Source organism: Cottoperca gobio, chromosome 12 (assembly GCF_900634415.1).
Source record: "Cottoperca gobio chromosome 12, fCotGob3.1, whole genome shotgun sequence".
NCBI lineage: Eukaryota > Metazoa > Chordata > Actinopteri > Perciformes > Bovichtidae > Cottoperca > Cottoperca gobio.
Genome location: NC_041366.1, coordinates 20,774,278 through 20,801,749, shown reverse-complemented (window position 1 = coordinate 20,801,749; position 27,472 = coordinate 20,774,278). Strand labels below are relative to the sequence as shown.

The 27,472-nt window shown below is 41.2% G+C and overlaps 2 protein-coding genes and 1 long non-coding RNA gene across 6 annotated transcripts; 1 reads left to right on the top strand and 2 right to left on the bottom strand.

Moving 5' to 3' along the window:
* Positions 1 to 925: 925 nt before the first annotated feature.
* On the bottom strand, positions 926 to 3,570 carry ptges (prostaglandin E synthase). Its single transcript, XM_029444777.1, has 3 exons — positions 3,376 to 3,570; positions 3,184 to 3,266; positions 926 to 1,952 (listed from the first exon to the last, which is right to left on the bottom strand). The coding sequence occupies exons 1-3, from the start codon at positions 3,490 to 3,492 to the stop codon at positions 1,703 to 1,705; spliced, it is 450 nt and encodes a 149-aa protein (XP_029300637.1). The 5' UTR covers positions 3,493 to 3,570; the 3' UTR covers positions 926 to 1,702.
* Positions 3,571 to 4,234: 664 nt separating this feature from the next.
* LOC115016763 (uncharacterized) lies at positions 4,235 to 25,847 on the top strand. 2 transcript variants are annotated; one of them, XR_003833186.1, is made up of 7 exons: positions 4,235 to 4,456; positions 5,852 to 5,890; positions 15,382 to 15,553; positions 19,001 to 19,186; positions 22,592 to 23,108; positions 24,311 to 24,448; positions 24,877 to 25,847. It is a non-coding gene; the product is annotated as an uncharacterized LOC115016763 (long non-coding RNA). The 2 variants fall into 2 exon arrangements; XR_003833187.1 differs by lacking the exon at positions 5,852 to 5,890.
* usp20 (ubiquitin specific peptidase 20) lies at positions 11,093 to 27,464 on the bottom strand. Of its 3 annotated transcripts, XM_029444724.1 has the most exons (26): positions 27,233 to 27,464; positions 27,004 to 27,118; positions 26,283 to 26,336; positions 25,258 to 25,320; positions 25,016 to 25,156; positions 24,823 to 24,925; positions 24,483 to 24,552; positions 24,272 to 24,385; positions 24,071 to 24,149; positions 22,472 to 22,988; positions 21,685 to 21,834; positions 21,397 to 21,509; positions 20,983 to 21,155; positions 19,749 to 19,877; positions 19,548 to 19,642; positions 19,427 to 19,460; positions 19,297 to 19,342; positions 19,021 to 19,201; positions 18,803 to 18,929; positions 18,555 to 18,724; positions 16,294 to 16,375; positions 15,583 to 15,691; positions 15,390 to 15,492; positions 15,233 to 15,301; positions 14,976 to 15,144; positions 11,093 to 14,651 (listed from the first exon to the last, which is right to left on the bottom strand). In XM_029444724.1, the coding sequence occupies exons 2-25, from the start codon at positions 27,079 to 27,081 to the stop codon at positions 14,987 to 14,989; spliced, it is 2,958 nt and encodes a 985-aa protein (XP_029300584.1). In that variant the 5' UTR covers positions 27,082 to 27,118; positions 27,233 to 27,464; the 3' UTR covers positions 11,093 to 14,651; positions 14,976 to 14,986. The 3 variants fall into 3 exon arrangements, with proteins under 3 accessions (XP_029300584.1, XP_029300587.1, XP_029300585.1); XM_029444727.1 differs by lacking the exon at positions 19,749 to 19,877 and having other exon boundaries at positions 27,233 to 27,459; XM_029444725.1 differs by lacking the exon at positions 19,749 to 19,877 and having other exon boundaries at positions 24,050 to 24,149; positions 27,233 to 27,458.
* Positions 27,465 to 27,472: the final 8 nt, after the last annotated feature.

Here is a 27,472-nt window from a genome sequence, read left to right as displayed (position 1 = left end):
ATAGGAATGAGAAAAAACCGAGCGATGTAATAACAAAAAAAACCCAATGCATGATGCAACAGGTGATTTGGGACATGCAGACCACACATGCTGTAATCAAGTTCAGTATGAATGCATGACTGAGCGCTCTGCTGTCTGTCTGCTGTCCCAGCACCATCCCGGCCCCTCAGGATATGACCGTGAACATGCAGCACAGCCAAAGGTCTTACATAAGAAGTGGAGGAATGCTGGAGCTTTGCCACGGACTTCTGGATCAGCTCACTCTTACACACAAACACACACACACACACACAAAGTGAGGCCCGGTCCCCTTAAAGGAGCAGTTCACCCCCAAAATCAAAAAGACATATTTTTCCTCTTACATGTAGTGTTATTATTTAAGTGTTGGAGATATCAGCTGTAGAGATGTCGGCCTTCTCTACAAAATAAAGGAACTACATGGCACTCGGCTTGTGGAGCTCAAATTGCCCAAAAAAGTCATTTGAAAAACTCCACAACAATTTCTCTTTTCAGAAATCACGACCCGGTTACTCGTGATTATCCACAGATCAGTTTCATGCAGGAACTACTTTCTTTCTATTTGTCTTTCTTCCTCCTGCGCAGTCATACGGTTGGCGGATGTAGAAAATAGTTCCTACATGAAGCTGCTCACAACAAGGTCTGTAGAGTATCACGAGTAACCGGGTCGTGATTTCTGGAAACGGACATCAAGGTTTAGTCCCATTATTGTGTAGAGAAGGTCGACATCTCTACGGACGATATCTCCAACACTCGGCGACTCACACTAAAACAATCAAGGTTTATAAATAGCTCTACAGGGAAGAGGAAATATATGTAATTTTGATTTTGTGGTGAACTGTCCCTTTAACACCAGAACAAGTCAACACTCTGCTGAATTACTGAATCAACACACAAGCAAACTTGGTTTCATGTGTTAATTGTTTTATTGCCTCCAAAATGCATCTGGGGGTTCAAAAACATCACTGTATACATTAAATTGAATAATAAATTATTATTGCAATACTTTAAAAGTAGCCTCGAAATATGTTTTCACAGATAAGTGAGTTTTATTCTCAGTCCAAACTCAGTGTTAGGATTCCTTTCTTCTTCCCTAAAATGTTAACCTGAGTGATATGTTCACACACACAGTAAAAGCATCAAACTGTATTTCACTCAGTGGTCTTAAATGTCTCGACACGTCATCCGTCATCATGCTGTTTGTTGAACATCCACGCATGAAGCAGCTGAAGCCCCGGGGGATACAACACCACATGAATGGTGGTCTGAGTTGTGTGTAAACACAAAATGGGAGCAAAGAGGGGAATATGTCAACGTGGCTTTTAAACTAAATGTCCACAACTGTCTGTCGGGGGAGTTTTAAATTCAATCAGGTCATTTCAACAAAACGAGCAACAAACTTCATTTGCATTTTAAATAGTACAGTACAAGATGTCAACTTCAAATGACTTTTAGGACATTCTCACATTTAAATGTTGTAAATAAAACAATAAAAATACTGACAGTATCTCACAACCCCCAGCTATGGTGTTATCACACAGCTTAATATTGCACTCTGACACTGACTGTCTTGTACGCTCTCCCTCCCAGAAAGCCTCTCCTGCATCCTCCTGAAAAATGTCACAGATTGAAATCTTTCTTGCCAGAACAGCATCTCTAGCTCAGTCCCTCATTGCCTGGATGTTCAGGCATACGCTGCGACTGCAATGAGGATCTGCAGAGCCATAGAGAGACAAGGTATCTGTGCGACGGTGTAGGCCAGAGAGCGGGTCGGTGCTCGCAGGGCAAACAGGTAGGCGATGCTGTGCAGCACACGAGCCATGAGGAAGACCAGGAAGTGGAGACGGGCCACGGTCAGTGAGGGTCCAGTCATGGAGTAGATAGCACCCAGGAAGAGGAAGGGGAGGATGTTCTCTATGTCGTTAATATGAGCTCTGTAGGGGAGAAAAGGAGATTCAGTCACACATGTACACCTCACATGAATCTGTTTTCAATATCCTGTAAAGTTGTGACTCAGTGGAGGGATGATGACACAGAATAAAGTAACTTTCCTGGGGAATTGGTTAACTGGAGGGGGAAACATCCTTGCTCATCCAACACTGTGGATTCTGTAATTCCTCAGTAAGATGAGTTATCAGTTCATCTCACACGCATCACACAGCAGCAGACTTTTTCCTGTTGGCAGCCGGGTCAGACTGCTTGTTAGCCGCACTATTGTTCTGCTTCCCGACTGGAATCTGCTTTAAAATAATATTATCCTAGGAATCCTGCACTGCTGACAGTTCTTGCAGAAACAGCACATTAAAAACAAAAAGGCTATATGAGAAGATCATGTTGAAGAGACTCACAAATGAAGGAATAACAAAGACAAGTTTCTTTCGAAAAAGGATTTGTCTGGAACTTTGAATGCTCAGTTGTTTCCCGGATGGTCCAGGAGAGAAAACAGAGGGGAAAGTTTTTACAGTGCCGTCCTCACTGCTGTCACGGATCATTATCTAACAAGTTAAAACAAAGCAGAGAAGCACGTCTCCTCCAGGCTGCCAGCTTTTATTGAATACCCAAAGGATCTCACTGAAGAGTTGCATCTAAATGGAAACATTTCAAAGCTATTCTCGAATAAGTATTGGAAAAAACATGTTTGGTCTTTAACATGCAAAGCCGTAAAGCCACAAAGAACCGAAGCTTCTATAAAAAACGTTTTTAACAGAAAGGAATCAGACTTATGCATCCTCACGATGCTATTAGTGGCAGAAAGTAGGATAAATATACTCAAGCACTTTACTTAAGTACACATTTTAAGTACTTTACATGAGTTTTTCATTTAATGCCACTTTGTGCTTCTACTCCATTACAATTCCAACTCCACAGCATTTATTTAAAAGCTAGAATTAATTTACAGATTTGGATTTTAGGCATGACATTTCTTAAAATATATGCATAGTACAACAGCATACACTTAAGATTGCATTTAAGTAAGTGAAATGCTACTTTTAAACGGTTAAATTATGTTTTTATTGAAGTTACTTTAATTTGTAATGGAGTATTTTTACATTGAAGTTGGTTATTGCTATTTTTTTTACTTAAATGAATTAACTTTGAATGTAAATAAGTATTTATTTCTACAAATTAAATGTCGTGACAGTGTCAAACTTCCTGCTCTCTTACCTCCGGCATCTTTCCACATATGGGTCCTCTCTGTGATACTGTACACCTCCGTGTCTCAGCGCGTCCTCGGGGTTGGCAAAAGCCTTTCAGGGAAGAAGGAGAAAAACTTTGCATCAGTGAAAGTTTCCCAGTGATGAAATGATGTTGCTTTCTCCGTTTGTTTACCCTTATTTCTTATTCACAGTTACTCACCTTTTTGCGCAGCCTCACTTGTCCCGTTATTATCGCTATAATGTAAATTTTCATCACGAGAATTACGCCGTAGAAAACAAAACAGGAGAAAACTTCATTTCTTATCAAGACTGCCATGGTTGTGTTGTAAATATCCAACAACTGAGCTGTATGGAAAGTGGAGGAGCGCTCTGAAGTTGGTGCGTCCTTGCGTAAAACCCCTGAAAAGTGAGAGTGAGCGTGAGAGGGAGGCTTTTTTATACAGTTGGCGGTGCCTCCACCCACTCATCCAAATGTGGTGGCAGGTTACACGCAATGTTTCATTCATAATTCTGTGAATCCCAGACTAAGAAATCAAAATACTTTGGAATGACGAATTGTCTGACTGTCCCACAGGAAGTGAGAGTACAAGTTCTGTAGAAAACCAAAAGCACTGCATTCAAAATGTTACTTATGGACAGTACTACCGACAAAATATATTCAAAGTAGGAGGAAAGTAGGCTAATCATTAGGCAACAACATGGCCATGTCTGTATTATCCTATTTTATATTTTAAGAATTATTAAGATTATTTTAAATTATGTAAGCAGCATGTCACTGTTTGTACTTAATAGGCTTATTGTGGGGTAGTTTTCCTTAATAATATATATTTAAAAAAAGTTACAAAACCTGTCAAATTCATGTAGTGGAGTTCAAAGTAAAATATGTATTATTATAATATTTAATTAGTGTTGTGTGGACTAGCCTAATTATACTTTGGGGATGTGGTTACCACTATTATAAAAATGATTGTAGACTTTTTAATTAAAGGTGGCATCTACCTTAATTAATCGGTGGTTTAAAGCACCGCCTTCTGCGCATCTAAGTGGCGCAAAACGAACACACCCACGTTGTTTACGTGGCCCACAGGTGCGGACTGTGTTTAGCTAACATGCTAAATGCTAAAGTCCTCAGAGTGGATCTTCCAGCAGTGACTTCTGCTTTCACTTTTGTTGAGGTGTGTGAGGCCTGTTGTATTACACCTTGAAAAGAGACGAGCAGAGGCATTGAGTCTCGTGCAGGTTTCCGGGGTGCACGAGACTCATTAATGTCGTTCACACAGGTGAGGACAACAACGAATCTGCAGCTCTCTTCTTGCTTTAAAGTGTTTGTGTGGTGTTTGTATCACACACGTGTGTTGTTGCTCTGGTGATGTTTAATCTGCTGTGGATTCTATAACAAGTGTCAGGTTATTTATTCTTTGGTTTCATAATGCGTGTTACATTATCCATGTTGTTCATAGACTTAACTGTCGGGTGGTGATAATCAGTTGTATGCAGAGGCTGCAAAATGTGTTGTACAGTAAGTAAAGAGGCTTTTGTTGGTTTGGACAGTTGTTGTTTAATGTATCTATCTATCATATAGCATAATGTACCTTTACATTTGAACTGACCTACTTATACCTTTAAGTACATGTTTCCTTCTTTACCTGTTGAGTACATGTTTCTTTCCATCCCTGTTATTATATAAGCAGCAGTTTGCTGTTGTAGAGGTGGGACATATTTGGAATACTTTGTATACTGCAGGGTAACAATATATATTAAAAGTTTTCAGTGTAAAATCTCATTCTGAAAAGTAACTGAATTATCAGAGTATAAGTTTAAAGTAGCCTAAGATTAAAACACTGAAGTAAAGTTCACATTATTAATACTTTTATACTATAGGATAGTTATTAACAATATATAATAATAAAACAAACATTTGTTTTCTGTCCAAAAATATCTGAAAAGTAACTACAGCTGAAAACTAAAAGTAGTGGAGTAAAAGTATAACGTAGGACAACACACGTACAGTTAAATTGCATCACTTCATCACAGATGTGTCTCCCGTAAACACGACGCATCATTCTGTAACTTCAAGTGAAAACTGCATCTGACTCACAGTCTAAACATTTGACTTTGTGAGCCAGCATGTCTTTTCTTTTGCGTATTGTCGCGGTCATGTTGAGAAATGATTACATGTCGGACTGCTGGCAACATAACGGGGATGGTTGCAAAACTAGTAAAATTCCATCGCAGTTCAGATTGAAGCGGTGCCATGCCCAGGATCCGGTTGTTCGTGATCCGGTACTTTGGTTGCTCAACACTCAATCTGTCGTCATTTTATGTGGTACAGTATTATGAAAACATTTAATTGCTAACAGTATTTTAGGATACTTAAAGCTCTACATTGCAGAGGGAAATGTTGTGCTTTTTACTCCACATTAACAACAATATTTACTTATCATGCAGATTAAGATTATAAATACAAAACGTGCAGTTTATAATATGATATAATGTAAAAATGCTTAAAATTGAGAAAATATGACATATTGTTATAGATTAAACTACTCAAAGTAGTAAACTGATACGTACACGAAATAATCCTATAATATATCACAGGGGGTGTTTTTCTGCATTATAAGTACTTCTACTTTGGATTCTTTAAGTATATTTCTGACTTTTTCTTAACTTCACAGTTGGAAGAAGTACTCGGCCTCGAATACAAATACCACAAGGTAAAGAAAATACTTCTTGCATTTCAATTTTTACTCTAGTAAAAGTACAAAGTACCACTCATGTTGTAATTGTTACTTACAAACAGCTCAAATGTGTAATTTACTTGAGTATTTCTGTTCTATGCTGCTTTATACTTCTACATTTTAGAGGGAAATACTATACGTATTACTCCTAAAAAAACTAAACATTATAGTATGCTTGTATGAGATGATGCAGTACTTTATCACTAATCTACCCAGCAGCATACAAAGTATTTAGAATTGTATGAACATTAAAATGCTCAAACACGTATTTGTTAGTGATAAAAACAGAATAATATAATATTCTATAATAATATAACACTGTGAAAAGAGACTGCATAGCATGTACTTTTACTTTTTAAAACTTTTAGTACATTTATCTGATAATAATTCTGTACTTTTACTTCAGTAAAGTTTTTAATTCAGGACATTTACTTGTAATGGAGTATTTTAAGTACTACTTTTACTGAAGTAAAGGATCTGAGTACTTCTTCCACCTCAAATATAATAAAATATGCAACACAACTCAAACAGATTAATCTAATATTTGTTTATCAAATAAACAAACATGCACATACTGTTTCTCTTCCAATCATCACGTTTATTGCAAATACTCCACACGTCCTGTGTATTTGATCCTTTATATGTCGGTGTTAGTGCACGTCGAGTGTCAGCCATCGGGGCCTCGTGTCTGCCTGTCCGAGGTCAGAGAGCTGCCGGAGCTGCTGTCGTCACAGCAGTCCTCGGCGTCGGAGAAGGACGACATGTAGTGGAGGCCGGTCACTCTGTGGTAGTCTCCCTGCAGCATCTGAGGGTACGCAGTGAGCTCCATGGCCCTGCGGCCGGTCCTGCTCACTCTCACGGACAACTTGTCAACCAGCTGGGAACACATGGCACAGCCCATGGTGTGTGTGTGTGTGTGTGTGTGTGTGTGTGTGTGTGTGTGTGTGTGTGTGTGTGTGTGTGTGTGTGTGTGTGTGTGTGTGTGTGTGTGTGTGTGTGTGTGTGTGTGTGTGTGTGTGTGTGTGTGTGTGTGTGTGTGTGTGTGTGTGTAAAAACAGGTCAGGAGATTATACAGGTGTAAACAGTTACTCTACACACAGGCTCTTCCTCATTAATTCATCAGTTTGACATGTACATTTTTGCAGGTGAGAAATGCATCATTTCGGTTCCGTTTGTTTGTCGGCAGAATTACGGAAAAACCACTCGCCCGATTTTCATATATATGTATATATATATATACTGTATGTATGTACGGAAACCTGTTATTTTAACTTGCATTTAAAAATCGGGTGAATGTGTAATGTATTGTAGAATACACTGAATAATATGCGTAATAAAACACGTGTACATTACTGCCATTTCATACATTGTAAAGATCCCATATGTTCCATCTGGTTTCCAGGTAAGAAGAAGAGAAGTGGGTTTTCTCCTAATATTAAAAAACACTTGCCGTGAGAAAAGGAAAGGGAGGAGCAGCACAAAGCACAGTACAACAACAAGCTACTGATCGAGTTCTCTCCTGTTTTTAGCAACCGAAGAACCACAAGTCTCACATCCAGCCCTGCCTGCAGGGCCCGACGAGGGTTACCATGAGTTAAAAAGGTCACAGTCATATAATCTCAAGGTGTTCTCCGTCTCCAAGAGCTGCCAGACACGGCATGTAAATATTTACAGCCACAGAGAGAGAGGAGCTGAATCACAACGCTGCAGTCTGTGCAGCAGTGATGTCTTCAGGATTTCTTCCTGGTGACGATACTGTAGCACTTTTTGCTTTAGCTGTGTGCAGGATCACTATAGGACCGGCTCATACTGGAGCTTTGATGAATGTTATCCTCTCTTCAGCTTGAAGAAGCATGGCTGTCAAATAAGATGTAACATATTCCTGAGGAAAGGAATGAATTGGAGGTTAGCTGGCGACAGATTAATTACATTCCTCTTTCACTTTTCAAGTTTTAATTACAAAATGTTGCACCAAGCTGATAATAACACAGCACATATGTAACCGGCATGCACACGAGAAATAATATGTAATATTAATATAGATACAAGACAATAACAGTAAACATTTCTAAACATGAATAAAATAAATGATAAGCCAGGCTGCAGAATCGTTTAAAGATATTTTACTTTGAGCTGTTTTGGTGTGAGTTGCTGCGTGTTGGAGATATAGCACGACAGTTAGAGGTTCAATGTGTGCGATAAGCCAGAATTTAAACTTAAAACATTAAAACAATGAACTAATATTCTCAACAGTGTGAAGATGTAACCGTGTTGACGTTAAAGACGTCTGTGTGTTGCAGATCTACTGAAGTTAGCATGCTAACAGCTAGCTGCGCTCCGTCCAGCCTGTAATACCACTTGATCCTCTAGAGGTGATAGTGAGTCGCTGCAGCTGCCCTCAGTACAGAGAGAAGAAGAACAGCTGACTTGTAAATATTACAGACTTGTTCCTGTTTTATAGTTTGTTTATTGGATTACAAGTGGCAGAAACGAGAGAACCAGCCGCACCACCTCGCCTCGTCCTCACAGCTGCAGGAGGATGTTTCTCTGAGTGAATATCTGTCGGCGTAGCTTCAGTTAGCAGTTAGCTGGAGTTCAGCCAGAGCACCGGGGAACTGCAGACTCCCTGTTGCTGCCGTTACACAGGTCCAGCAGCTGTGACTGCAGGGCTGGTTCTGGTTCTGGCTGAGCTCAAGTCTCTTCAGCAGCTGAGTGGAGCTACGTCTCCTCCCCGGCTGCACCGCCACCGGGAAGACGAGGCGAATAAGCGAGTCGTTTCTGATACTTTATATTTAGTCCAATAAACAAACTAACGTAGCGTTACACGGACTACAGCCCCGGTTAACATCAGTGTCTAGTGAACACAGATGGATCAGCTCCACGTGAAGATTAGAAGTATCTTCTGACCGGAGATCACACAGGAGGAAATGCAACACAATATAAAGAGTAAATTAGAAGACAATAAATGTGCCAAACTACTACAACTAAGATATCAACAGATTGTCTGGACCCAGTTTAGAGGTGACACACTGTGCCCTATTTCTTTAGTGCAGGTGGCTCAGAATTACACATTGAACATTTATTTTGGATTTTGCGCTGAAACAAGTGTAACATGTTTCCCCCTCTTGTCATAGTCAGCACTGATTTATAACTCTTGTAGCAAACATGCAGGAGTGCTGTGAGCTCAGCAGGAGACAGGAAACCAGTACTCTGAGGTAAAATGGGGGAACAACTCAAGTGTTTATAATCTGGAATATTAAAAATGTATATGTAAACCTGGCAGAATCCAGCTTGTAGCAACAAACCGCTCACTTCCACAAGAGTTATTTTAGCAACCAACATAACACTGAAGAGTCCACGCAGCTGATGCACATTGGCACAGATATTTAAATGCATAATTGGTCATTATTCCACTTCATTAATGCAGCTCTCAACCTGCCCTCCTAAATCTATAATCTTGACCTTCGTCGTACAAAGCTGTCTGGTGCACAGAGTGCAAATGACATCAATGATGAGGATGGAGAGGGCAAGTGGTCTGCTGCGACTCGCCACACCCATCCCATCCCTGTCCCGGAGTCTCACTGTCTTGTAATATGTAACGGCCTAAACAACTACCGCTATGGGATGTTTAATTACTCATCAGTATTTATGGTGTGACACCAAATGCACCTTACAGCAGACAAGTTAGGATCCCAGCTTCGATGAAACACACACACGTAGTGCAGGAAACATGCCAGTGTTTTAGGGAATGTGATGGACGGATGCTGCAGCTGCTCCAGTTTTTGTTTTGTTTTTGTCTCTTACCTGGACATCATGTCGGCTCTCCTGTCTTCCAGAAAGCTCTCAGTGTGTGCATCAGATCCTCCCATCAGCCCGGTGTGTGTTTTTCCTCTCGCTCTGCCTCCGTCTGGGCTGGATGCAGCTTGGCGTGTGTGTGTGTGTGTGTGTGTGGGACTTGAGATGACATCACAGCTGCACACTTGAGAATTGCCCCCCCCCCCTTTGTTTTTTAGATCAAAACACATTAAACCTTTCAATCTGTCTCTTACACTTAACTGTATTTTGTCTGGAGACAACACAAGTTACAATAACAGTAAAAAGAAAACTGCAGTTTTACCTCCTTTATCAAAGCTTTACTTCATTATTAGTGATGAAAACTAAATCATCCGTCAGTGTGTCAAGTAGATACACATTTAAATATACATGTGATGATTTATCTGGACATATTTATTTATGTATATTTCAAAGAGCATTGCACATTCACCTTTCTGAAGAGAGTTCATTCTCATGTCTGCATGTTAATGGAGCTGGAGTCAGTGGCCAGTTAGATTAGCTTAGCATAAAGACTTGAAACGGGGGGGGGGGGGGGGGGGAGTTAGTCTGGCTGTGCTTTAACTTTTTGTTTTTGTATGGATTATAAAAAAAGGAGTTCTAATGTGTTAACTAGAAGGGCATTTGGAGAGCGCAGACCTCCGCCACGACTGATTTAATAAGTGAAAAATGATGTTTGTGTATCAGCTCCGGGATTTGGATCCGCTCCAAAACTTAATGGGTTCTTTCTTGACCCGTGACGCACCCTTCAACCACGTTTCATGAACATCGGGCCAGTAGTAGGTGATTAGTGAGCTTTAGAGGTGCTGCTAGGCACATTCAGGACAGAGCCATGCTAGCTGTTTCCCCCCGTTTCCAGTCTTTATGCTAAGCTAACTGTCTCCTGGCTGTAGCTTCACATTTAACAGACATATGAGAGTGCTGGCTGATTTCTTTTTATGTCCCAGCAAAGAAAACACGGATCAGATCAAAGACCAGGCAATTTTAATCATTAAACCAGTCATGAATAATTACATCAGTTATACAGACATTAAGACATCCCATTGAATTGAGGTCCACCACTTAAGTCCCATGTTGTCAAAGCATCACCATTATCATGACCACAACAGCCACACACTGTAAAAGGTGGGGAAGACATGAGTCAGTGAAACCTGTTGTGCTGTCTCCAGGGTGTCAGGATATTTCTGGTGAACTCCATCCAACCACAGCAATGCTCGGATTTTCCTGTGAGATGGAAACCTTACACGCATAGCTACGTGCCGTAACACAAGCAAACAAACGGACGGGTGGGGATAATTAAGTAATTACCACTCAACGTTTCTTAACACTGCGATATAACAAGCTGCACCGCCTCAGTCTTCACTGACAGCTGTTCAAAGTGTTTGAACTCTCGTGGATCTTTGATGATAAGATTGCACAAAGATTTTTTTTTTTTTTTTTCATTGCACTTACTCCCCCGAAATAATCTAAACATAGCACACACGCATCCCCATAGTATCCGTATCATCTCTGCTCGACACAGACTGGACATGTGTAAGAAGAAAAATACTACAAAACAGTTTTAAGACAAATTACTTGGAAAAGTTTGCTCTTTGGACACACGAACAAACAAAACATGGAGACATGGATTTCTTTAGGCCACGGTGGAATGGAGTTAATGGACCGAGATGACGTTTGACATGTCATAGCGGGAACATTTCAATCAAATGAAAGATGGCTTCTTCTCCGTTAAGTATTAAATGGTTTTGATCACAGTATATTCAGCCTCAACCGCACTTCTGGGTTTGGTGATCTCCATTTATTTTTTTTGATAACAATGTATTACTATGAAAAGGGTTGTGGTGATAAACCTACAGAGAAATAACCTCCGAATCTGCAGCTCCTCTCGGCTTTACGGAAGCGTAATAGTTTTCGCTGTCCGTACTGTTTTGCTTTTACTGTTTTGGTTCACTCTCCCGGCTCTCATAGCGTAATTCTCAGCTCTGTACACTACCTGCTCAGCACCACACGGAGTAGACGGACACGGTTAGCGATTAGCTGGTGAAACTAGTGGAGCATTTAGTAAAGAGAGCCAGATATGTCCCTGAGGAGTTGGTAGAGACCAAAAACGGAGCTAAAAGAGGGACTTCTTTTCCTCAGGCGGGCAGAAACACGACTCCAAATAAATTATAATGTTGCTCCAAAACGTCTGAATGTGTAAATAAGCAACGGTTTGCTAACAAGTCATGTCCGTGTTGTGTTCCCGACTTGTTTGCGACGTCTTTAAGTAAAAAAAACTTGTTATTTCAAGTTTAACTGTGAATTTTAGTTTTTTAAATAGATGTTTTAAAGAGTCAAACACGCTGCAATTAATCGCAGCTGTCGCACTTTAATTGAATGTACAGGGATGGCTGCGGGTACTTGTTACTCCTGCTTCTCCTGCTATGACAAGTCAAAATATTTACGGTGAAAAAGGTTTTAATTTTAATGCTTGCCTTGTTGGATGTATTGCTCGGGGAATGTTAAAGCTGCTCTTTGATCAGATTAAGTTTCTCGCTTGTCCTGGAATCTAAAAATGTTGCCAGCAGGAAACGAACATTGAATCTTAGTAGAAAAGCAACAATTTATTATTTTCTAGATGAATCAATTAATCGTTTGGTCTATAAAATATCCATCTCAGGTTCCAAGTCCAAGTTAAATGTCTTTAAATGTTAAAATAAAGATAATAAAACAAAGATAATAACAGAGAAAAGCAGGAAATGTCCATAATTGGGAGGGAAAACTGCATTTTCTGCCATTTTTGCATGAAAAATAACTTTATTACTACCAATTTATCGATCATCAAAATAGTTGCCGATTATTTTTTAATCGTTGAAGCTTTAACCGTCTGCACTTGCAAATTATTTTAAAACCCCTGTGCAAGTGCATTGTGGGTGTTTCAAGGCACTGTATTGCAGATCATCAAGTATCACTTTGTCATATTCTTTAAATATCACTTATATAATTTGCTTCTCTATAATTCAGATCTCATTGTTCGGATGCTGCCTTCGTGAATATTGATGAAAAACTATTTATTACTGGTGCACTGGTAGTTTTTTGTAACAAAACAGTAAATGTAAATTGACTATAAAAAAATCTGAATATCTCATTTAATACTATCTGTATTTTTATAAATATTTTAAATTAATTGTGCTATTTAATAAAAAATAAATAAAATAACAGAAAAATAAATAAAACATTTTTTCCTAGTTTGGGCTTTTAAAAGTGGTATTTATTATAAATATAACAGAAAAGCACAGTTACTCTCGACATTGTTTCCCATCGTTACAACTCTAGGCTCACTGCTTCACGTGTTGGCAGTTTGCAGATCTGTGCAGTAACAAAAAGGCAAGCATGTGATTTATTCACAATGAGATCGAGGAGGACGTGGTTTATTTATCTACGCTTGGACTGACTCGCTGCTTCTTGCAATAGATTTTATCCTGGCACTTCTGCAAAACAAAATGTTGTGTAACTTTTGATATTTCAGATTAATGATCAAATTAAAACAAATGTTCTGAGCGACTCTGCGTGTTTGCTGCTCCGGATAGAAGCCAGAGGTTTGTATCTGGAGCTGTTTGTCTCAAACGTTGTTGTTAAATTAAATCAGTGATCCACGAGTATAAAAAAAAAGATCTCAACACATCTCAACACAAACTGTTTGGATCCATCGCTTCCTGTGTGTGTGTGGAGCTGTAAACAAGCTTCGGTGTCTTAATTAGTGAAGAAGCGTGTTTTTACATACAATATTAAAATGCAATTTGCAAAAGCACAAATATCTTTACAGGCAAATAGCTTATCGTGTGGGTGCAGCTTCGTTTTTCTGATAAACGAAACACGCACAGTTAATATATAATGCGGACATAAGAAAATATACTTGATCAAATAGTAATCTTAAATAACTTCTGGATTTGTACATGTTGTGCTAACTGTTAGTGGTTCTTTCTTTCTAAATGACTCCATGGTGCCCCCTCTCTGTTTAAACAGGTACTGCATTATTGGTCATTTTGGACTCATCTCTTCTAAAGAACTGAAATTAGGTTTTTGTTTCTGAAAAATAAGATTTTCTTATTCCCCCTTTGGCCAAATGTGTCCTCTTCTCCCTGCACTCCTGCCATATTTGACTTAAATTACTTTGTCTTTTCAGAAATGTGCTCTTTCTCTAATCAGTTTTAAATCATCTTTAGTGCTGCACAGGAGCGACTTAATATTTCCATCATTTTTGAGCACAGAAAAGATGTTGAGTCCAAATAAAGGAAAAGCAGTTACATGCATTTTGAAGCCTTTTGAAGAAAAATACACCCTGAAAATGTTCTTTTGAAGCTTGTTTAGCGGTTGGACACAAACCTACTATGGTGTTCCTTTGAAGTTCGTTAATCTGATCATTTCCCTGGTTCAACCAAACAAAATATTTCCATTCCTGAGGGCTCAGTTACACTGTGTATTTAAGGTTGGAGGTGCAAGAGTTAATGTGACATCTCTCACCTGGTGTCTGAACTTGTTGCTATGTAACTAGTAAACAGGCAAACAACAGAAAGCTCGTTAGCGTCTCTTGGTTCGTCGCTTCCAATGAAGGAGAAAAGTCCTGAACCCGAACATGGCGCTGTGGTCCTGCAGGATCTGACGCCTCGTCACTACAGCAGCCACAAACACCAACGCTACCAGAAACAGCTGCAGAGATGTGACACCTTTTTTTGTTTTTTACACCTTTCTAACATTGAGGATCAGTTGTCCAATAAATAAACTATGTGATATTTAAGTACCGTTTCACCCTCTTCAGAATAATACGTTGCTACATTTACAAAGTGCTCGCGACGAGGTTTCTTCACCAAGGTGCAAATTCCTCAGCGTCCTGCGAAGGCAGGCGTGGAAAGGGGAATCAGAAGACCTGTGGAAAATGAAAAGCAAAGTTGAGAACTCTTACTGCGGCCTCAACTGGAGCAGATCTGATTTACAGCTTTTGGACGGACTGCCTCCATTATTCTTGGCCACATGAGCTGGTATCTAACTCTCGGCTGACCAGAAGGAATTTATGAGCTCATGTGGACGTAAGCAAAGTGGGTGGAAAAAGGGGGCCTGTTCCAACACCGGCTTCCAGTGCAATGTTACACATTACCCCAAAGTGTATTTAACGCGTGACTTATGTGTGTATGCAGGGGGAACGTGAGGTCTTATGGGGTATTATTGTGATTTTACAAGTGCACATTCCAACCTGTATTTATCTCAAAGTGCTCTGGTTTCTGCCTCGATCTTCCTCTCCCCGTGAAGGCTGTCAGGGTCAACCGGGGCCACGGTCTGCCTCACTGCGATCTCAGGGCCTCCGCCGTAAATCCCCAACAAGTACTGCCACGTCTCCTCTGAGATCTGACCGTAGTCTGCACCTGAGGGGAGAGACGCACATAAAATAAATGGTTTATTGACTCGTCTCCTTTTCTCATTTCCGCCTTGACAACCAGCGCTGAGGTTTACCTTGCTTCAGCTGTATGTGCCCTCCTTTCATAACTCCAATTTTACTGTTGTCGATGGGACCGGGTGCCTCTGAGAAAACAAATCATAAAAACATATTGTGTAAAGCAGGTAAGAACTTCTAATGTGCGTCTGTGTTTGTCTTCCTGCAGGTTCATACCGTTGTCTTTGCCCTTCACGAAGCTCTCCCACTCTCTGAACCACTGCATGCTGATGCACAGGATCACCGTCGGAGCCTCTTCAGCCTGAAACTCTTTGTTCAGCTGCAGACGAGAGGAAAAACCGCGCGTTCAGCACGAAGCATGAAGACACATTAACAAACAGGTAAACCCTCGCAGAGTACAGGCGTTTACCTTGATGAAGGTGTCTATTTCCATTTTTCTGCGTTTAGCCAGAGCTTCGATCTCCACCTGGCAGATGGCGCACATATACAGGTGGTTCACAGCCGGGCCGCCGCCAAAACTGAGGACAGAAAGAGAGACATTTAGCAGAAAGGCTCGTAAAAGACAGATTGGCACAAATCAATGTGAACGAGTGCAAATCCAAATCATTCAATCCACGTTGAGCTCAGGTCTCTGTCGAAGTCAGACATCTTTGTGCAGCTACATATGTTCAGTTTGCAGGAACATTTGCTACGAATGTCTTCAGCTATGAGTTAGTTAGTTTAATATATGAAACTAACTATATTTGACGTTTTGGACAAAACAAGACGTTTAAAGATTTATTGACCAATCGATTAATCTAGAAAATAATCTGCAAATTAATCGATAATAAAAATAGTTGTTTGTTGCAGATCTAATTATTGCATTAATTAAATAGAACTTGACCATCTACACGTTTGACATTGCATTAACAACATATTGTTATAAAAAATAAGACAGATTTGATAGTTTAAGCTCATGAATTTAAAGTATGTACCGTGGATTTTAAAAGCTTTTCTTCCAGAAGACGATCTAAAAACGCCACTGTGTCACTATGACTCCTATCACATTACACATTTGATCCATAAAGCATATTAATATTGATTAGACACACACTCTAATTTAAAACGGCAGCATATTTACCTGTTGTAAAGGTACTCCCACACGTTCTGAGGCACGATCACAACCAAGTCATCTATGTAGTTGTATTTATTAGGAGGGATCCCTGCACGGAGATAAAACATCTTTAAGTTACAGGACAAATCCAAAACCAGAAAGAATCCAACAACTATTTGCACAACCCCCCCCCTCCCTCCCCCTGATCCCTGCTGCCCTCCGAAACAATGAAACCCTGTAATGCACAAAAGCAGTAAAACCATGTGTTTCCATGTGAGACGTGTAAACTGTCATACAGATCTCACAGGAACAGGAATTATTTGTTTTAAGAGCAGACACGTCTTGAGAGGCCAGAAGCTTCTGGTATCAATAATAAGGCACAAATACATCTGTGTGAGAAAGCAGCAGCAGGTTTTGTGAAACCGTGAGTTAGTTAAATGTATTTATGTTGTAAAAATGTATCGAGAGCCTGAAATTTAAAGCCGTAACTGCTACAGATATACGACAAGATCAACTTCCACGGTTAATACGCTGACGTTGTTTTGCTTTGAGGTTATCTGCTGGTGTCTGTTTGTTTTAAGTGATTGTTTCACTTGTGTAACATTAGAGGACTCACATGAAGCCAGGGATGCACTGAACAGTCAAAGCTTCTCTTGAGGCTTTTGAATGAAGCTTTGAATGTGTGTTGTCATATGTTGTAAAACAAATCCCTCGGGGGGAAACTCTCCATTTGAATAAAGTGATTCATCCGATTTAAATGTGTTTTTCTTTTTTAATAGTGTTGGAGCCAATTATATTTGTTATATAAATGTAATTTACGGTTGGACTGCCTGTTAGTAAAGGTATTTATTAGGAGGCTTCCCTCCCTTTATGCGGCGAGTGGGAGAGCAATATTTAGTTAGATAAAAACATGATTATATCCGTTTTCTTTATCAATAAATGTTGACTTTCTGACTTTACAAACGCTCTGGAGTTATTGGATCACATCAGTCTGAATCAATCCTCTGCAGCACCACTGGAATCTAATTCTACAAATACTAATAATAATCTGCAACTGTGCAGAAAATGAATTATGCAGAGTCTGAAATCATCTGACTTTTAGTCCCTAAAGGCCGTGTCACACATCTCCGTATGACAGAGACGTGTGCCGGCGCATATGGAAATCTGTCAGAATCCAAATACGTCAAACTTTTCATCGGATCGTAAAAGTGAACATATCCAGATACGCATGTCTAACCTGTTGATATCGTATCACTTCCTAATACAAAACGTATCAGACGAGTGCCCAACGAATGCATAACGTATACAAAAATATAGTGTATACAAAATATCGGCAACACGCTGGTGTACGTTGATATAAGGTAAGGTATAAGTAGTGTTCGTTAAGAGCAGGCGGTGTTACGCTGGGGTGCGTTGTTGAACGCTGATGTTTTGAGCATGTTCAAAATTACCGGACGTACCCGACATGTGCTTCATAAGATATGCAGACGTTACGTGACGTTAGACATACGTGAATACGGAATACGTACGTGAAGACTTACCTACGTGAATACGTACGTGAATACTTACCTACGTGAATATAGTACGTGAATAGCTACGTGACTACGTTAGAGGTACGTTAGATATAGGCTACGTCGGCTGACGGTGAATCCCTACAGCCAACGTATTGATAACGAGATACCCTATTCCTACCCGATGTTGAGATGATTGCCTGACGACGGAGTAACTTATTAAACGTGTTTCTACAGTACAGCTAGCGTTCAGCATGTTAGCCGTTCTCCAGCATCAGCATGACGTGAACCAGGTGGCACTTTTCCAGCTCCGTTGTCCAGACGCTCTGATACGTTTTAAATAAGTAAGTGATACTCTATCAATGTTTGACATACGTATAATAATTGTTATGTATGCGTTATGTATACGTCAGCTACAACACCGCTGTGGAAAAGCTGGACGTATTTGGACTCTGACACATTTTGAGTTACTTTTCATACACGGAGCTGTGTGACAGGGCCGTGTGTCTGCCGTGTTCGGCGTGTCGTCTGCGTCCTTCAAACGATCACAACTTACCCTTAATTTATATCAACCTATTGCCCATATTTCGTATGCGCCGGCATACGTTTCTGTCATACGGATATGTGTGATGTTTATATCAGTCAAAGCTCCAAAAACACTAAATCCTACATTACCCATAATGCAACTCTTCATTAACACATGTATACTTGAAGGCTGATTTCGTGCCCCTTTAAGTTAGCATGCACATGTTTTCTCTTGTGTTTGTCCCCACACACCTCCGTGCTGACAGAGGAACGTGTGGTTGCTGATGGGCCCAGGTTCTGTGAATGTGTTGAACTTGTTCAGCCATTCTCTGGAGATGTAGAACTGCAGCAGGCTGGGCTCCTTCATGTTGGCCAGAGCCACCACCTTCTGCCTCTCTCTCACCGACTCCTCGCTACTTTTCCTGCACGAGTCCAGGAGAGAAATACAGTCAGGAATAAATAGATTGTGCATAAATGTTTTCTTTTTTAAAGATGCTTACCTATAGAACAACACGTAGGCCTCTGCGTTCTGCACCACCGTCTCATGCACCTCCGTCACATACTGGTCATCAAACTCGTACCACTGGCCGTTAATCACATTCTGACAGTAAGCTATGTAGTGACCACCTGCAGAGAAATAAGAACTCCTTTGCTCATTCTGAATCCACATTGAAATAACATTTGTCTCTTATCTGTAGGAAATGATGTTATCTCGTACTTCCTGCAGTGCCGTGGTGACATATGACTGAAAGCAGATCGTAAGTGGTGACTTGCGACGGACTCTCTTTAGCCAGGAAAGGCCGCATGTCGAGGCCCTCCAGCGGGAAGGACACGTGGCTGCCGATCTTGAAGGAATACATGACCTCGTGCCGGAAGCGTTTCAGGTGAATGCACAGGATCTACACAACAAACACGTGATGAAGCCAAACACCAGCCAAACTAAACTTGATATCTGCAGCAAGAGATCAGATAAAAATATTTTTTTTAAATGTACCTCTGGAAGCCGAAGCACTTTGCAATATTTGACGCCGTTTCTCAACCTGTGAAAAACAAAATAGTGAGTAAAAAAAACATCTAAATGAAATATACCCTTGTCTCCTCCTGGATGTACTGCACACACTCACTTTTTACATCTCTCACAGCTGTACATGTTGTCTCCTGCTGAAAACAATGAATGTAAATGTTGATTCTGACATGTTCCCCTCTACGAGTTACAGTTACAGTACACAGTGTAGTGTCGTTCACCTTTGAGTTCATCTGCAGCAAAGAAGGCAGCGAGGCAGTCCTCCAGGGTCACCATGGGCCCCCAGAACCAAGTGGGGATGCATGAGACTACGAACCTGTTCAGAGACATAATACAAAGAGACGTAATCATTACGGCCACGGAGCGTCTTCAGTCGTTCAGTGATCGTACTGACGGGAATGACCTTAATGTGAGTCGGCAACCTGTAATGATTCAATTCCCTCGACAGCAAAGCGGCCTGCAGCGAGATCGGCTCCTGAAAGGGTCTTTGATGGCAAGTTCGAAGAGCGGCTCTTAGCCTGAATACACCTGATCTCACCGTCTCCGTCGTGCTGTTCAAATGAAACATGCTCAGCACACAGGCTCTCTGACACACTCTGGGAGATGATGTGCGTCTTACACAGGATGGACATGAAGGTCGTTAAGTTGGAAAATATGCTCTTACGCTTCTTTCAGTACATACAACCTAAATACAACCACTTGCTTGTTTAATGTAATAACAATGAAAGGACTTTCAACTAACAAAACATCCTTGGCTGCATTTGTTTTCCACGAAACCTGATATAATTGTGCAGCCCTAGTTAGAACATGAAATCGACAACAGGGCTCACCTCCATCTATACTGCCTCAGAAACCAGAAACCACATTCCCCACTACGTCTAAAGCGCTGTTACGGCGGCTTTCTAAATACGGGAACAGCTCGACGATGAGCCAATAGCATGCCGAGGCCCGTCTCTGCATCTCTGTCCTGATATCTAAGATGGTAAATACAGGTAGACACAGTGTAGGTATGTGCAAAAGGTTTGTATGTCAAACAAGCAGCGTACAATCCTCTTCTATCAGTAGAAAGCTCAGGAAACTCACTGCACTGCTAAAAACCCTCCACAGTCATCACGTCTGCATGAGCCACACGCACAGTTTGCATCAGCTTTGAGGTGTGAAACATAACAAACCTTTGCTCTGAAGGAATCCCTGAATTCTGTCAGGCCAAAGGTCTAATCAGGAGCCTTCATGATGTCATGGCGCAGGTAAAGGAACTGGGACACACGACAGCAGAGGGGCTGATCGTCACTACACATGGTGATTCATCCTTAAAAGGAAATCTGCTGTGGTGTCGCTTGGTGTTGCAACATACGGACCCAGCTCACAGGTCAACAAGAACATCTTTCCTATCAAAGCCCTCTTGATAGCATCTGTGGGCTGTACGTGGAAGCCCTGCGGTTGATTTTCATAGAAAAGCAAGTGAGCGTGACTATCTACACAAACAACAACTCATGATTGCACTTGTCTTATTTCTCCGTAAGCTCAATCAATAAGTCATACCATGTTCAACTAATCTGGTTTCAAATCAAAACACAACCTTGAACCAGAAACGCCCCGAGGTGACTCCACTGAACTCAGCATATTAGATTCTACTGCGTTCATGCGTCCACTGACCGGCGTATGGAGTCCATGATGAAGGTGATCCAGCCCTGGGAGCCGTAAGAGTCGGGACACACGCCCGTCTTCACGGGAAGGTTCTGGTGTATGGAGGAGTGGAGCTTCGCCAGGTCCTCTTTACCGGGAATAGGGAGGGACAAGTCCTGGAAGGTTTCCACTGTAGTGGAGACCTGTCGCACGGTCAGAGGTTCACACAGCAGAGCTTTAAACAATATGTTCATACGCATCATCTTCAGAAATGCTTGAATCAAATCAGTGAATGACACAAATACAAGATTTTCATTCTAATAAGAAGAAATGATGAAAAGATTTTCATCTAAATTTCACTTAAAGCCAAAATCGTATACATAATATATTTCTGACTAAAGATGTAGCGCCCCCTGGTGTTTAAACACGTGAAGCGCAGCTCACCCTGTCGCAGGTTAAACACTGGACCAGACTGAGGATGGAGCCGTCGAAGATGTCCGAGATCACGCTGCGGAAGTGAGACTGCTTCTTCTTCCTGGCACTGAGCAGCAGCTGAGCTGGAAGAGTCGTGACGGCAAAGAAGATATTAATGTTGCACCTTAATCAGAACCACCTGCGAGGGGAAAGCATCATTTTGGTGCAAATGTACAAATCCAATGCAGAGGCTTGAATAACTCAGTCTAGAGGATGAAGCATGTTGAATGAGCAGCGAACTCTGGGGGGGTTTCTCACCTTTTTTGAAGGCGTACGCCGGTCCCGCCGAGCGGAGGGGGCTGGAGCGCGGTGGACTGGAGGACAGTTTGGGATGCAGCTCCTGAATGGTTCGCACAGGACTGCAGGGAGTGGACTGGGGCTGGCTCATTGACACTTCGTTGTCTGGCTCTAGAAAACAGCATGTTGGATGCACAGAATCGACAGTTTAGAGACGAATGATCCACATTCTTTTGTCTAAAACAGAAAAGTCCACTTTAAAGGGATAGATTGTTTGAAGTGGGGGGACATGAGCTTCTTATTCATAGTCAGTGGAAGTAGACGACGGTCTGCACGCCCCCAGTTTGGAGAAGCAGACAGGAGTACCAGCAGGAGGCTAAGCAATGTAGTGCTGTGTGGGGGGGGGCAGCAGCAGAACGTATATATGAGTTTAAGTGTACGCTTTACCTTGCTGTCAGTCAGCCCTTTCTGACGGGGAACTGAGGCCGTTATCTCTGCTCTCTTCAAAGCCACCAGACTCCATTGGAAAGAACAGTAATTTGACCTCTCAGAACACGGAGGTTGCTGCTCTGCCTCAGTCGGTTAGTCCGCTTGTTTCAGACTTTGGTGTTTTAAAGGGTTAGTTCGGGTTTACCAAGTTGGCTAAAGTATGTTTTGCTGCTGCCGCCGCCGTCCACAGCGGCACATCCGGTTGGTTTCTCCCAACTTGTGGCGAGCCGACCTCCATCTACTGTGGGTGAAACACTGACGATGAATTAGTACCTCATACAACCCCACTTCAAACAATCCGAACCATCCCTTTAATAACCTGAGGTGCTGCTGCTCTGGCTGCTTTGCCCTTGCCCAGTATCAGATAACTGGTTGTTCTCTTGGCTTTCGACCTCATTGTTTGTGGTGGGCTCTCTCTCCTCTTCCTCTCCCCTCTCAGGAACTCCTTCCTCCGCTGCTGTATCCACATCAGCGTCCTCGTCCATCTCTTGCGAGCCTCCACGGAGGGGTGAGCCAGACACCCTCCTCTCCTTCAGCCTCTCCTTCTCCGAGATCACCCCTCCGGTACCGACGCCCACCATCCCTCCTGCCGGCGACCTGACCCCGTCACACTCATCCTGCAGGAGCAGCTCGCCGTCGCCCCCTCCTCCCCCCTCCCCTCGGTCACTGCTGGAGCCAGAGTCACATGATAGGAATTCATCCTCAGATGGGGAGCGCTCTCCGTCTCTTATCTCCTCACCATCACTACCCTCCCCGCTCATGCTGCACTCTGTCAGAGGCTCCTTCAGCTCTTCGTGTAGCTGGTCCATTAGACAGCGCAGGAACTCCTGAGTGTCCTGTAGCATAAAGGCATAATGCATTCACTCAACAGGAGGACGCACGAGTGCTGCTACATAAACACAGACAGTCAGGAGTTTACAGAGAAGTTATTTCAAAACAAGAAGATGGACAGAAATGTGAGTAATGGTGTATGTCTTGTTTACAACAGGAAAACATTTTGTATTCTGGTGAGAACTGGTACAAGAAGATCATAATCAGACCCACTATAGACAAAACTCATTATTATACAATCACTTTCAATCAAACATGCACTAATCCTGATTCAAACATGAAAACATTGTACGTTGGATTGCAAAGAAACACTCAAAGGTTTGATTTGAGTTGATTATCAAGGAATCATTTTCCTTTAATAGACAAAGTCACAGTTTTATGTTTCTGGATGTATTTAGAGATGAGTTAGCCTGCCTGAGATAAAACACTGGATCTCTGTTGGATCAACAAGTCTCTCTAAAGTTAAAGCAATAGTTTGACATTGTAGGAAATTCTTTGTTTTCTTGCCGAGTTCAGTTACAGCCAGGAGTCAGTTAGCTTAGCTTAGCATAAAGCATACTAGCCTGGCTCTGTCCAAAGGTAATAATATCCACCTAACTAGTATACCTGAAGCTCACTAATCAACACCTTTTTATAGGCTTTTTTATTTTATTTGTACAAAAAACAAAGTTACAAGCTGCTTCTCTGCAAGAACGTGCACAAAATGTCAAACTATACTTTTAAGAAACACTATTAAACCTCTCTAAGGGGTTTGGCTGGACTATGATAAGTACACATTGTAGTTTAAGCAATTATAAAGACGCTAATGTCCTGATTACCAAATGAATGATATAATACATCTATCCTCTCCACTGTTTATTACAGAGAGACATGACAATGCATCGAGTCCCCAAAACCTAAACAAACAACTCAAGTCAAACCTTTGGTTATTAAGAACAAACGTAGTTGTTAAAAGCACAAATAAGTCATTTTAGGGAATGTGTGAGGACTATACACAGGGGTTAGACAGTTTAAAAACAAAGGGCAAGACCGTGTCAAGCTGTTGAGTGATGCCAGGTGTAGTTACCTGCTGGGTGCTTGCCCCTACCTGCTGAGCGTAACCACGAAACATGGGGTTTACTAGTTTGATGCCATGAGACAGACTGGTAGGCACGACATAGCTGGGCCTGGGAGGGTAGCAGCCGTGAGTTAGTTCATTATACTGTAAATGATTCATTAGTACATATTCGTCTCGTGTAGCTGCATTCTGTCTCAAGTAGCTTCACGTCACTTTTTATCTGTTTATTACCGTTTTTTATGCCAAAGTTCTGAGATGAGTTTCTGGTAGCTCTTACAGAGAGCAGGCTTCTTATCGGTCCGGACCAATCCACTGCAGTCCAGGAAGAACTGAGTGAGAGGAGGACTGGTGAGGAAGAGGAGGAAACACAAGTGTTTAACTAACGGAGCGTCTTCAACCACCTCCTGGGTAATTAATCACGTGTAGTCAGGAGAGAGCTCACCAGTTGGACAGAGCTTGAAGAGCTGCGTTCATGTAGCAGGAGTTGCCAATATTTTTCATTCCTGTCAAACCTACAAACAACAAGAGAAACAGTCGTCATCGTGTTTTATATTCCCATAGAATGCAAATGTGCACAAACTAAGCAACTAAAATGTAAACATCGTTTTAGAATATAGAGACTCCACCAAAGGTTAATTATCAAATGTAATCTGGATTAAAAGAAAACGGCTGTGTAACTATTCTTAGCACTCAAATCACTCAAATATATAAATACACACATATACATATATATACACAAGTGCTGTTTAGGAGAAGAAATGTTGACCATGGACTTGTTGTACCTCTGGGTTTAAGCTCATCCTCCTCTGACTCTGAACCTTCTTCTTCTGCCACAGCAATTGGAACTGCTTTTACTGGGTGACCTACTGGCTGAGGAGCTGCCTCCTGGGAAGAAAGATTAAAAGTACTATAAATATGAAGTTGAGTAAGAAACCGGTTGTGTGAATTTGTAATGGCATGGATGAGGAGTGATACCTGCTCTGTGGCTTTACAGTGGTGGGGAGCAGCACAGGCCGGCACCAGCGCCGGCCTGTGCTCCAAAAACACCTCCCGCTCACACACATAACACCAGATCCTGAACGTCGTCAGGTTCACAGTCAGGTTGTGCTTCTGAGTCTAAAAGGAAACACTCGCAATCATCCAAGGGACATTTTTCCTCTCATAACCATTGCACTTCAAACTGACAGGTATGTTTGTTTAGTGTTGGAGGGTTTTACCTGTGCATGCAGGGTGCTGTGATCAGAGAAGGATTCTCCACAACCAACATATGGGCAGTCACTCTGCAGAGCAGAGACACTGTATCAGACATCACAATGTCTACCTGTCTCATTCATCTGAACTGGCAAAAACACATATTTCTCCTCTCACCTGTACATCTTGTGTAGCCGCTTGCCTGCCTGAGATTGAGATCTACTGCATTTATAATTACATGCATGTCCCACATCATCATTAATTATTAAGTATTCACCTGGCCTCCACACACAGTACATCTCTTCTCTTCCCTTTACAGCCTTTGTCACTCTACCAGCCAGACGCTTGGTATCGCTTGAGTGGAAACCTCCAACACTTCCCCTTGTATACTCTATGGATAAGGGAATTGCTCAGTTTTCTCAAACAGGAAAGAATTTGGTGCAAACTCACAGAAAACTGCAGGTTTTGCTGCAGCTCTGTTCTTGGAGCCGATTTTTAAAACCCTTCTTGTCTTATTGTTACGATGGAGTATAAGAGCCATTTTTAGTTTTTTACAATGCACTGTAACTTTTATTCTTGTATCTGTCTTGTTCTATTTTAGCTTTGTTTTACTTTATGATCCTCTTTAATGACTTGAATGTCCTTTTGTGGTGAGTTTGTTTTTTCACTGTCTTGATGCTTTTGATGTTGCTGAAATGTGCTATATAAATAAACTTGCCTCGCGTTGCATAATATATGTCTTCCTGAGAAAGATGTGGGACCCCTTCGAGTATTAAAGTTTAATAATCCCTGAATTATTATAGGTATTTTAGCAACATTGAAATTGTGATGTGACAGGCAGCAGCAATATTCATTTGTTTTATTTTAAAAATTCATTTTATTTCCTTAGTCTATGTCTGGGTACTGCTTTTGGTTTGTAGCGTTTGTCCTCGCTTGATTTTGTATTGTTTATTTCTTGCTTACTACTTCTACGTCATAATTTATGTTGCACGGTGCACAAGCTGAACCAGCAATTACGCTTGAAAAGAAAAAGATTCAAAACCATTTTTACCTGCAGACAGGCCCACAGGTTCGGGCCCCCGGCTCCACAGGACTGGCAAGTTCCCTGCGGCATTAAAAGAATAGAATAGGAAGGAACATAAAAACAATTTCACAAAACATGTTGGTTCACTCAGACACAAGCAAGGAGGCTTTTCACTGTAGACACACAATTAATAGCAGAAGTGGAGGAAGTATCTTGTTAAGTAAAAGTGCTAATACTCTGAAAATACTCTGTACAAGTCAGAGAATGCAAGTATAATCTGGAAAATGTACTTAAAGAATTAAAAGTAAAAGTACTCAATGCTGAAAAATCTAAAAAACTGAACGAAACTCAAAATGATTTTAAATAGATTTAAATAATTAAAAGAATAGGACAACTATTAATACTACTACATTTATTTATTTATTTAAATTAAATAATAATACTAATTCATTTCCAGTCAATCAACTAATCATTTCAGTTGTATAAACATTTAGAAAGTGTAACCAAACAAACTGTATTACACAAGCTCTTTGCATGTTTTGTGTGCAAAAGTCCTGATTTGTATTGTATCTAAAAGCTGTCAGATAAATGTAGTGCAGCAGAATGGAACATATATTCCAGCTCATGTGGTTAGTATTACAGTGTAACAAGGCTGCTACAATAACATTATGGGGTGTGTAGGACATGGCACAGCCAATAACCTGGACTGGGCACCTTTGACATTTCCAGTAAATGAATGAAAACCCACCTTGGATTTCTCTAAGAGGTCCTCCTTGGTCACCTCTCCTATGGAGTCCAGGTGAGGACACAATTCTTGTTCAGCCATAGCTACTCACTCTCTCTCTCTTCAGGGGGACGTCTTGCTAATTTGACAGTAATAGTAAAAACTGTAGTGATACAGATGACAGGCTGTTGTAGCTAAAGCTAGCTTTATATTAATTAATTAAACACATGATCTGTACAGAAATCACACGCACCTCTTCTCTGGCTGGAACATTAGTTGGATAAATCTAGTGTTGTTTCAGACAATCTTTTCACAATAACCCCCCACATACACCAATAAAATCTAACAATTGGCAGGCCTTATGTTTACCAAACGAAAGCCGAAAAATCATCTCCTCACTGCAGCGATGACAGCAGCAGATTTTATGAATGACTGGTATTTACCAACAGAAGCAGCTGACACGATGATAACTCATTCTTCTTGTAAACAATCC